General features: G+C 39.8%; 1 protein-coding gene and 1 non-coding gene across 2 annotated transcripts; both read right to left on the bottom strand.

Moving 5' to 3' along the window:
- Positions 1 to 1226: 1226 nt before the first annotated feature.
- Positions 1227 to 4724, bottom strand: LOC136883217 (lamprin 1.8-10-like). Its single transcript, XM_067155418.2, has 2 exons — positions 4693 to 4724; positions 1227 to 1526 (listed from the first exon to the last, which is right to left on the bottom strand). The coding sequence occupies exons 1-2, from the start codon at positions 4702 to 4704 to the stop codon at positions 1266 to 1268; spliced, it is 273 nt and encodes a 90-aa protein (XP_067011519.2). The 5' UTR covers positions 4705 to 4724; the 3' UTR covers positions 1227 to 1265.
- A 6306-nt stretch (positions 4725 to 11030) lies between these two features.
- TRNAK-UUU (transfer RNA lysine (anticodon UUU)) lies at positions 11031 to 11103 on the bottom strand. The gene has a single exon. It is a non-coding gene; the product is annotated as a tRNA-Lys (tRNA).
- Between the last annotated feature and the right edge of the window lie 223 nt (positions 11104 to 11326).

The raw sequence follows: 11326 nt of genomic DNA, 5'->3' as shown, positions 1-11326 counted from the left end.
CATGCACGCTGTTATAAGTAGTTTCGATGGATGGCCATGACTGAGAGACATTTAGAAGGCTCTTTTATAACAAAGAGTCGTCATCTCATCATACTCTAGGGATATTAGCAGTTCATGTATGAGATTTTCAAATATTCTGAGTCAGTCTCTCCCTTTCGACGCAGTGAATTCTTGTCGAGTCTAAATTCCATCTGGATGTGTATTGCAAACGGGTTAGATGCAAATAAATTAATTATTATCAATTTGAGTATGATTTATTGAAAGACATATTGATGATAATTTGATTTTCCAAAAGGAAAATTTTACACCCTTTTTAATAATATTGTTAGCTTGTACACCAATAAAACTCGCAACTACCACCTTCTACATTATGAAACTAGTTTATTTCAATTAAATTTTACACAAATAAGTAAAATTTGTGTACAGTAAAGCTCCAATTATCCGCAAGCGAGTGCCGCGAAAACTTTGTTTAATTACGTACCTCAGAAAAACCTACTTTAATCCAAGCCAACAACAGGGAAAATTCAATAGGCTCTACAATGCGAACGTCGAAAATTACTCACAGGTTTATTGCTTTGCAGCACGTAGACGGGTTGCTTCAATCGTTAGATAAACAAGACGACAACGCACATGTAGCAGAAAAACTCATATTAAGGAAAGTACAATCTAGAATAAAGAAAAGGTGTTTTCAAAGCTAGAAACAGAAGCGCGTGAATGATTTTTTAAAAGGGGTAACTGGACACATTTTGTTAACAGTATAGTGAGTTTATCCTCTTGTTAACTATTCTTTATTTTAGTGATTCAGGTTTAGAGCAAAGGTTTCTGCTTTACTGTACATAACTTAACATTTTTACATATGATTTTTGTACAATAAACCATATGCTGAAAATTTTCTTCGTGTTTATAGTCTATTTTAAGTTTTTTGGCTTATCCGCGATTTTCGCTATCCGCGGTACCATTGCCACCCAATTCCGCCGATAGTCGCAGCTTTACTGTATTTAACATATTTTCGAGAAAAATTCGAGTGTTAATGAAAAATTAATGTATGTAACTCACGACTAAACCGGTGCTTTTTTTATTAGTATGATGTCAAGCATGGCTCGTTTCTCAAACTTCTCACTGATGAAAACCACTTTATATATATTATTCTGCTATCTGTCAGGAAAAATAAATGAAATACATATTTATGGCGAACCACTTTTATTAAGGAAATTGCATGAAATGAAATACAGAGCTAGGATATAGAAGAGAAGGAGAGAAGTGATCTAGCCGATGTAATGAGGAGCAGCAGCATAACCATAGGCACCACCATAGGCACCAGCGTAGGCAGGGTAGGCCAGTCCGGAGTAGCCGAGTCCAGAGTATCCCAGGTTGGAGTAGCCCAGGTTAGAGTAACCCAGGTTGGAGTAGCCCAGACCGGCGTAACCGGGGTAGGCGAGACCAGCCACACCACGCTTGTCTTTGCTGGACTCTTCGACGGCAGAAGCGACGACAACCAGGGCGACAATGGCCACGAGGAGGGATGCCTGTATCAACAAAACAAAGATATTATAAATCAGAGGAAAATATGACAATATTGTACATTTGTTCACAAGATAACGTTTTGATACTCCACAAGTATTTACACGTTTATAAAACAAGCTGGAATATCACAGGTATTTTTATAATTTGCCTTTATTATAATCTAAAAGTACTGTAATTGACGAATCTAACACAGAACGCATTCGAGTACATTTAAATTAGCTATAGATGCAGCACCAATATAAATTAAGAATTGAATACAAATTTTTTTTAGAGAAATATCACCGTGTAACACTTAACCCATTTGTCCCGGTCTGTATTTCCCATAATGGTATCAGTGAAATGCTGAGTTGGTATTTTACTTCAAGTCCGATATTTATTTTCCAATTGTAGGGAGTGGTGGCCTAATGGTCTGTGTTCGATTCCTGGACATCGAAATTAGTTGTTTCGAATGTCTTGGAAGGAACGCGCATTAAAAACACATTCAAGAACAGAAATGAATGTAAATTCTACTTTTGATCATCCAAAACACTATCATTATCGTTTCCCATATCAATACTGTCGTTGGATATTGCACAATAACGCTCAGAATTTGGGATGAAGTTGCAACAAAACAAATGTAGAAAATAAAGTGAAAGTTGCAATAGCAGCCAGAGAAGAAAGATGATCACAAATCACAAATTTTTCGACTCATTTATGGAGATTCGAACCCATATCCTTGTAGGAGAACTGACATGTCGTTCTACCTTGGGTAGTTAGCGCCTTAAATGGACTCCTTTTCACCCTCCAGAAACGTCAGTAGCACAGCCGGATTCCAAACCGGGATTCTGAAATTTAGGGTCGGACATTATACCACTGACCTTGAGAGGGAGACAAATATTTAGTGATACGAATAAAATCATTTTAATAACTTTGACGTTTGGTTGTCAACGAGTGTTGAATATCTAGATTAATTAGAGTATACCTAGTGTAGTTGGCATGTTCTGCAAATTAAACGGAAGTACGGAATACGAATTATTATTATTATTATTATTATTATTATTATTATTATTATTATTATTATTATTATTATTATTATTATTATTATTATTATTATTATTTTGTCAGCCTGGTAAATATAAGGGTACTGAGTCGACGTCTTATCCAGAGGTCCCAGATTCAGTTCTCGGTTTATGCAAATATTCTAATTTCAGACTGAGGAGTAGAACCTAGTTTACTGAACCTTGTGTGAAATCAATTAAGGAACTGTACATGGCATGAAAGGCATCGGATCCGATCAAGAAATAAAAGCAATACGCTGAGAAAGTCATTACGCTGACTAAAAGGCACGCCGGTATCCGCAGTTACCCGGCTGGACAGAAGCTGCCTTGGCAGACTAGAGCCGTTAATTTGCCAAGGGTTTTTATATTATTATTATTATTATTATTATTATTATTATTATTATTATTATTATTATTATTAAGTGTGGTTTAACAAAATGTGGTTTAACAGAAGAATGCTAGACATACCATGGCAGACTGGATCACGGATGAAGAGTTACTGAATCACGTTGGCAAGAGGACAACGATTCGGCAAAAATCGACCATGAGAAGAAATAGACTGATACGACAAATCTCCTTTTTTATTTTTTTACAAGTTGCTTTACGTCGCACCGACACAGATAAGCCTTATGGCGACGATGGGACAGGAAGGGGCTAGGAGTGGGAAGGAAGCGGCCGTGGCCTTAAGTCAGGTACAGCCCCAGCATTTGCCTGGTGTGAAAATGGGAAACCACGGAAAACCATCTTCAGGGCTGCCGAATACTGGATACTGGCCGCACTTAAGTGACTGCAGCTATCGAGCTCGGTCGACAAATCTTCGAAACAACAGGACCTGTTTAGTTACTTTTGAGTCAAGTGTAGGCCGTAAGAATGGTAGAGGTAGAACAAGGCATGAATACAGTAATAACAATAATAATTTCATTGTGACATATTTGTGCTTTTCCCTAATCATCAGCCCGGAGTTTTATGCAGTAATAGGTAAGAAGATCTTTTGCCCTTGCTTTGCACTATATGTTGTGAACCTGCGTGTATTTGGAAATGGCGGAAGTGTAAAGTGTTGAATGTGAGGAAAGGGACATAAGGATGGCACAAACACCCAGTCCCCAGGCCAGGGATATTAATCATTTACAACTAAAAGCCCCTGACCCGGCCAGGAATCGAACTCGGTGTCGCCGTGTGATAGGGGGACGCGTTGCCCCCCTACACCGCGGGGTCGGACTCAGTAATGGGATGCAAACTTACTGTAGCCAATAACACGTATAGTCTACCTTACACAACGGCTATGCTATGAGGTTTGCATAAACATTAGGGGTACGTTAGAATGTACGTTACTCTCACTATTTATCGGAAGAATGGGCTAGACGACTCTTCCTAATAACCAAATTAGTTTGCGTTCTAACATATTACTGCATACAAATCTGGGGTCTAATCATCATCATAGATTTTTCTGCCTTTCACCACGACGAAATGATAATTATTGGAGAATAGAATTTAATTTGAACTGATATAGCTTTCAGTTCAATTGGTTCGATTGTTCAGGAGTGACCGAGTGAGAAATTAAGACGCCATCTCGTTTTCTCTTCTCTTTGTTTACATATTTTTGTGGAAGTAACATCTATTTCCAGACCAACATTTTTAAATATGAAAATCAACAGCCTGTTTCCAGTTATTCGACCGGGTCAAGAATGGAATGAATGAACCCCTATCTAGCGGCGAGGATAGGAATTGTGCCGGCTGCCAAAGCCTGTCGCACTTCACTGGTGCAATGATGAATGACTGTCAGATGAAATGATATTGGAGACCATTGCTGGAATGAAAGATGACAGGGAATACCGGAGTACGCGGAGGAATACCTGCCCCACCTCCGTTTTGTCCAGCACAAATCTCACATGGAGTGACCGGGATTTGAACTACAGAACCCAGCGGTGAGAGGACGGTGCGCTATAGCTTGAGCGACGGAGGCTTGCCATTTTTAAAAATATAAGTCGGTTAATCGTGTGAAAATTCCCCCTGGGTACATTTGTGCAACATTTTTTGAAATTCGCCCCATAGTTCAGACGCGATCTTTAGCAAGGCAGACAGACGTAATTACTTTTTTTATATGTAATGTAGAGACAGATCTATATCTTACCAAGAACTTCATGATGATGGTGCCTGTGTGGTCAGCTGGCTACAGATGAGACAGATACTGGCTCCCTCGAAGTTCTTCTCTTTTATACCAAGTAGCCAGTGGTTGTGTGACCTTCGTTCCTTCCCACCAGCGAGGACAGGGCAAATACGTCACGTCGAAAATGAAATATTGCTCCCATTTACCAAGTAAAGGATAGAATTATACCAGTTTCTAAGAGCAATAGTAAAATGGAGCGGCATAAGATAAAGAGAAGTTAACAAAACTTGTAGTAATTGTCTGAGTCTTTACGACGGCAGGTGTAAATCGCGAAACTCATATTATCGCTCTTCTGTTGAAGTAAGTTCTCACGTTCAGAAAAAATATTTTTTGTTATAGAATATAGTTATACTTTCGGTTTTGAGCAATACTTTTCGAGAAAGAAAAATTGTCTTAGATTGGAAAACTAGGTCTGGCTTCTTGGATTATACTTTTTGCTATTTGTTTCACCGTTACAGAGAGGTTTCATGGCGACGATCGGATAGGACATGGCTAGGATTTGCACGCAAGCGACCAAAACGTTAATTAAGGTACAGTCCCAGTTGCCTGGTCTGAAAATGGGTAACCGCGGAAAACCATCGTCTGGGTTGCCGATAGTGGTGGAACTCGAATCTCCAGAATGTAAGCTCACAGTTACGTGACTCAAACCGCATGGGCAACTCGCTCATTACTCCTTGGTTATTCTGGACGGAGGGTTCTTGATTCGATTCCAGGCCGTTTCGTTGATATTATCCGGGTCTAGTTAGTTCTTCTGACTCGGGGACAGCGTTGTTCTTGTTTTTTCAACTCAAATCTCTTTATATTCACCACTAAACCAACTACCAGAGAGACAGCAAATCGTGAATACATCCTTTGTCAGGAAGGGCACCCAGCTAATACAGAATCTAGTCTTCATACAGGGCACAGTTCATACTCATGGTCCCTTTAGGGTGCAGGAATAGCGGCAGAGAAATAAGACAAAATCCATAGTTCTAGCCACTTCAGGCAAGCAACTCAATGTTGAAAACATCCTAGCGATAAGAGCTACGAATTTTAGGTAAATTAAATATAATAAAATATGAGAGCATATTCTTTATTTATTGCTAAACATTACATTCCTTTCCTTAATTACCGTTATCCGGTCGAATAGCTTAGCAGTTTCCCTTTTTCTACAACTACGAGCGCTAATGTGAGTCAATGCATTGCTTCAGTTAAGCACCACTACGCGCGCTAATGTGAGCCAAAGTATTGCTTCAGTTAAGCACCACTACGCGCGCTAATGTGAGTCAATGCATTGCTTCAGTTAAGCACCACTGCGCGCGCTAATGTGAGTCAATTCATTGCTTCAGTTAAGCACCACTACGCGCGCTAATGTGAGTCAATGCATTGTTTCAGTTAAGCACCACTACGCGCGCTAATGTGAGTCAATGCATTGCTTCAGTTAAGCACCACTACGCGCGCTAATGTGAGTCAATGCATTGCTTCAGTTAAGCACCACTACGCGCGCTAATGTGAGTCAATGCATTGCTTCAGTTAAGCACCACTACGCGCGCTAATGTGAGTCAATTCATTGCTTCAGTTAAGCACCACTACGCGCGCTAATGTGAGTCAATGCATTGCTTCAGTTAAGCACCACTACGCGCGCTAATGTGAGTCAATGCATTGCTTCAGTTAAGCACCACTACGCGCGCTAATGTGAGTCAATGCATTGCTTCAGTTTAGCACCACTACGCGCGTTAATGTGAGTCAATGCATTGCTTCAGTTAAGCACCACTACGCACGCTAATGTGAGCCAAAACAGAGTTTCACTTAAGCCTTTATAACTACATGCGGTGTTGACATATTTCAAAAATCTAAAAACGCCTGAGGGTATTGAACCAAGGAACACATTACAGAAAGAAAACGAGTAAAGAAACAAGTGATTTTAGGCTGTTTTCCCAAAAATAATTTTGTAAATTTGTTTTTTGTTTTTATTTGATAGAGCTATTCAAGACTCACAATTTGAAACATATCCAGTACCTTTAGCCGTTCAACTTTCGGCAGAATAAAGAAAATTGCTCAACTTTGCGTGTTTTTTTTTTTTTTTTTTGTGTGGTATGCGGTCCCTACTTTGTTTCCTAAGAAGTGTTTTCAACATTAAATTGTTCACCCCGTAGAGCTGACAGTCAATGAAAATGTCCCCTATCACACAAGTTCTCTGAATGTCGCCCCATTTCATATATATTCTTGCGTGATTCCATGTAATTTTAAGGTGTTCACCATCACATACAAATACTCTCGAACGGAATGAGTAGTCAGATGCATTCCCTTAGCTCGTCCCTCGATTCCCGACTGGGTCAGGGGCTTTTAATTGTAAAATGATTAATATCGTCGTGTCCTTAACGTTCCTTTCTTCACATTCAACACTCTACAATTCCTCCATTTTAATTACACGCAGGTTCATAACACATGGTGCAAGTAGGGGCAAAAGATCTCTATAGGTCGACGTCCCGAACAAATAGCATTTAAAAATGCTATAAGATTTGATTTGGTGTTTTATTGGGATACCTAGGTATTATAATATTATTGTTAGGTGAAATACAAACATCAGTTGCCTTATACGGTCGTTTATGTCCACATTACTGATATGAATTTCTAGGAAAAATAACTCTTGTGAACGTGAACGTCTCAAAAAATGCAAAATAACTTGAAAAGTTTTCTTAAGGAACTAAATCTAATACAAAGAATACATTGATAAAACATGAAGCAATGTAAACCTATAATTTCAGTGTTATATTCCTTTAAGGAATTAACGTGTAATATTTTTTCACTCTCCTGGATAAAGTGTTTGTATTAACAAGGGTTGTTTTTCCTATCACCCCTTCATTTCACCGACCTGTTTTTTGATTTCTTGTTCAATTTAATCTATTATTGCTGAGAGTGAAGTTAGTGACTATTCCACAGTTTTACGTCTGTTATTGAGGATTGAACCAGATTTTCTGATATAGAATAACCGAGTTGCTCTCAGATAGCACTAATCTTCCGTATTTTTGACCATAGATCTGTTATGCTGCTACTCGTAGTCTGAGTGGTCCATAGTCGAGACCAGCAGGATAGAGGCCTATTCCTATTTATGATCTTCATGACAAGAAGGTCAAGGCTAATAGTTATTTTTGTAGACTCGTTATTGGAGCTCCATCACATTGCAGAGATGGGGATCTTATATGGCTACGGATGGGCAGCTAGAAACTGTGTGTGTTCTAAAGTAGAAGTGGTACCCCCACTAATCCCAGCCCCATATTCAAACTACTTCAGGTACATATTTTAAGAAGTCTATCAACAATATGACTATAATATTTTGATAGAGCTCGAGAGCTTTCGTGTCAAGGAAAGGTTTTAGTCTTTGATTAATAAACTAACTGAATTTGTAACATCCTTTTTAACGGATACCCACTTTGGATTGATATTTTCAAGACTTGTCCGACTCTGTGATGTAGTGGTTAGCTGCCACCCCCGGAGGTCCGGGATTGATTGCCGGCACGAAATTTTAAAAGTGGTACGCTGTCTGGAACAGGGTCTACTCAGCCTCGGGAGATCAGCTGAGTAGAGGGGTTCAATTCCCAGCTCAGCCATCCTCGAAGTGGTTTTCCGTGGTTTCCAACTTCTTCTCCAGGCAAATGTCTGGATGGTACTAACTGAACGCTACGGCCGCTTCCTTCCCTCCTCCTTGCCCATCTCTTACAAGGCTCCTATTCAGCATAGCATGTGACGCCATCTGTGCGAGGTACTGGTCCTCCTGCCCAATTATATCCCAGACTAAATGTCTCACACTCGTGACACCGGCCTTGAGGCGGTAGAGGTGGGATCCCTCGCTGAGTCCGGGGTAAAAACCTACCCTGAACCGTAAACGGACTAAGAAAGAGAGATAAAAGAATTTTAATACTTCGCAGCCCAATAAATTCAACAGATTTGAATTAATGGTGTTTTAAATCTAAAATGTTTAAAACAAGCAATAGTATATTATATTATATTATATTATATTATATTATATTATATTATATTATATTATATTATATTATATTATATTATATTATATTATATTATATTATATTATATTATATTATATATTTGCCTTTACTTGTAGTGGCGAAGTTGGGACTCATAGTCCTCTCTTACACTTAACCACACTTCATTAACATTGTACATCTGAGAGCAATATTCATAATCTTATCTTAAAAATACCATTACAAACTATGAAACAAAATAACATAAACTCTATAAATATTCTTAGTCATGTCTTAAAACTATCGTTACAAGTTAAAAGTTGAATGACACAAAATACCATAAACACGGTAAACGTACATTCATACACACATTCACTCTACCAGATTCATTCAGCCTGGTGGCACACATCGAGGAGATGCTCACGGCAAGACAACTTGAAGGAATTTAAGGATTTTATGGCTCTAATGTTGTGGGGGAGAGAATTCCATATTCTAGCTCCATTTGCAACAAAGAAACGGCTAAATGCTGCTGACCTGCTGAGAGGGATAGCAAGTGTACTGCCGGAGCGTGTGTTACGCTGGTGGAAAGAGAATAGGAAATTTAGTTGTGAAGATAAGTAGTATGGGACATTCTCTTTTAATACTCGAAAGATTAATACTGCCACGTGGAGGTTTCTATATTGTTCAAATTTTAGAAGGGAAAGTTGTCGATAATAAGGGGTAACATGAACATCATAGCGTAAGGAAAAGATAAATCTAATACATGAGTTCATAGCACGTTGTAATCGGTTTAGTTGTTCTCTCGTGGCATCAATTAGTACTACGTCACAGCAGGAAAATATAGGGAAATTTCATGCTCATAAGTCTACCCTGTTTCTAAAGGAAAAAACACACGCATACCAGCACCATATTATGGATGATCGGATTCATTAGCATCTTTGATAGACATTTTCTGGTTTCTCTGCACAATTATTGATGCCTTGGAAATAACAAAAACATTCCTCCTCATATCATGAATTTTTGGAATATACGACCCCTAATTGCTGCATCACAAGCACACCCCTCACTGAAAATGATTTTTACGGTACTGGGCTCAACCAAGCAAGCATGTACGGAGTATCTCTGGATCAGCAAGTCTCCTTAACACAGGATTTTCAATTAAAGCATCCACAACACAAATGCACACATACACTAAATCAGCATTACTCTCTTCATAGGAATTAAAACCTTTATTTCTGTTGACATTTGGCCGTCCAGGTTTGGTTTCTCAGAGATGGATCCCTCCTCTACCGCTTCAAGGGCATTGTCCTGGCGCGTGCGACATTTGGTAGGGGATACAACTGGGAAGGAGACCAGGCGGCCTCACCTGCTTGTGGGAGATAGGAAGATTGGAAAGGATAGACAAGGAAGAGGGGTGGAAGCGGCCGTGGCCTTAAGTCATGTACCATCCCGGCATTTTCCTGGAGAAGAAGTGGGAAAACACGGAAAATCACTTCGAGGATGGCTGAGGTGGGAATCGAAACCTTTCTACTTAGTTGTCCTCCTGAGGCTTAGTAGACCCCATTACAGTCGTCGTACCACTTTTAAAATTTCGTAGCAGGTAATCACACTAACCACTACACCACAGAGGCGGACACAAAAAAATTACACTAATATAGTTCAGAGGGTCCCGGGTTCGATTCCCGGCCGGGTCGGGGATTTTAACCTTCATTGGTTAATTCCAATGGCTCGGGGGCCGGATGTTTCTGCTATCCCCAACAACCCTGCAACTCACACACCACACATAACACTATCCTCCACCACAATAACATCCAGTTGCACGCGGCTAGAAATAGCCACACGAAATAATAATAATTATTATTATTAATACAACATTGGTGCAAGTACTACTCCTCGTAGTGGAAGTGGCTGGGACATTGTTCAATTCGAGAGTAAATGGTATTCGTTCACACTATGGTCGGTTCTTGAAGCAACGTAAAGATGACACTACTGACCGAACATAGGTTGCCATAGTTACAATGGTGTTCGGAAATGGAAGTCGCAAATTCCAGATAGACACCCAACCCGAAAACATGTCTGTTAGGTCATCAGCCCAGAGGCTGGTTGGATCCTCAAATAGCACCATCAAGGGTTATGCGGTTATAAGGAAACCCCCAAGAAACCTATGGCAGCACCAAAATGAGGCGTACTAGGCAAGATGAGGAGTGAGGTAGTTTGCAATTGCCTCCCCTCCCCCGCCCCGAAAACTTATCCATATCAATAACCCTACACAATGAATTTCACAAGACGTTTAAAGATCAACGAATGTAGTTTAGTTTTATGGTAAATGATAAAAATTTCCGCCCGAACAGGGACTCGAACCCTGGACCCTTAGGTTAAAAGCCTAATGCTCTACCGACTGAGCTATCCGGGCTACACAGCGCCATCGTTCTTGCTCCTTGATAGTGGAATGACAGCTTAATGCGCCGTTGAGTCACCTGGCATGAATCACTGACGTGAGGAGGAACAAGTCTGCTATCCTGAACTCTTGGTAACGTGGGATCAGAACTGTACAAACTACGCTTAGGTGTTCAGTTTTCCGCAGTTCAGTCGTATTATTATTATTTTCTTCTAACCTTAATCTGGTTACCGTCCAG

Source organism: Anabrus simplex, chromosome 11, assembly GCF_040414725.1.
Source record: "Anabrus simplex isolate iqAnaSimp1 chromosome 11, ASM4041472v1, whole genome shotgun sequence".
Classification (NCBI taxonomy): Eukaryota; Metazoa; Arthropoda; class Insecta; order Orthoptera; family Tettigoniidae; genus Anabrus; species Anabrus simplex.
The sequence above is the reverse complement of the archived record's forward strand: the minus strand, read 5'-3'. Positions and strand labels throughout refer to the sequence as shown.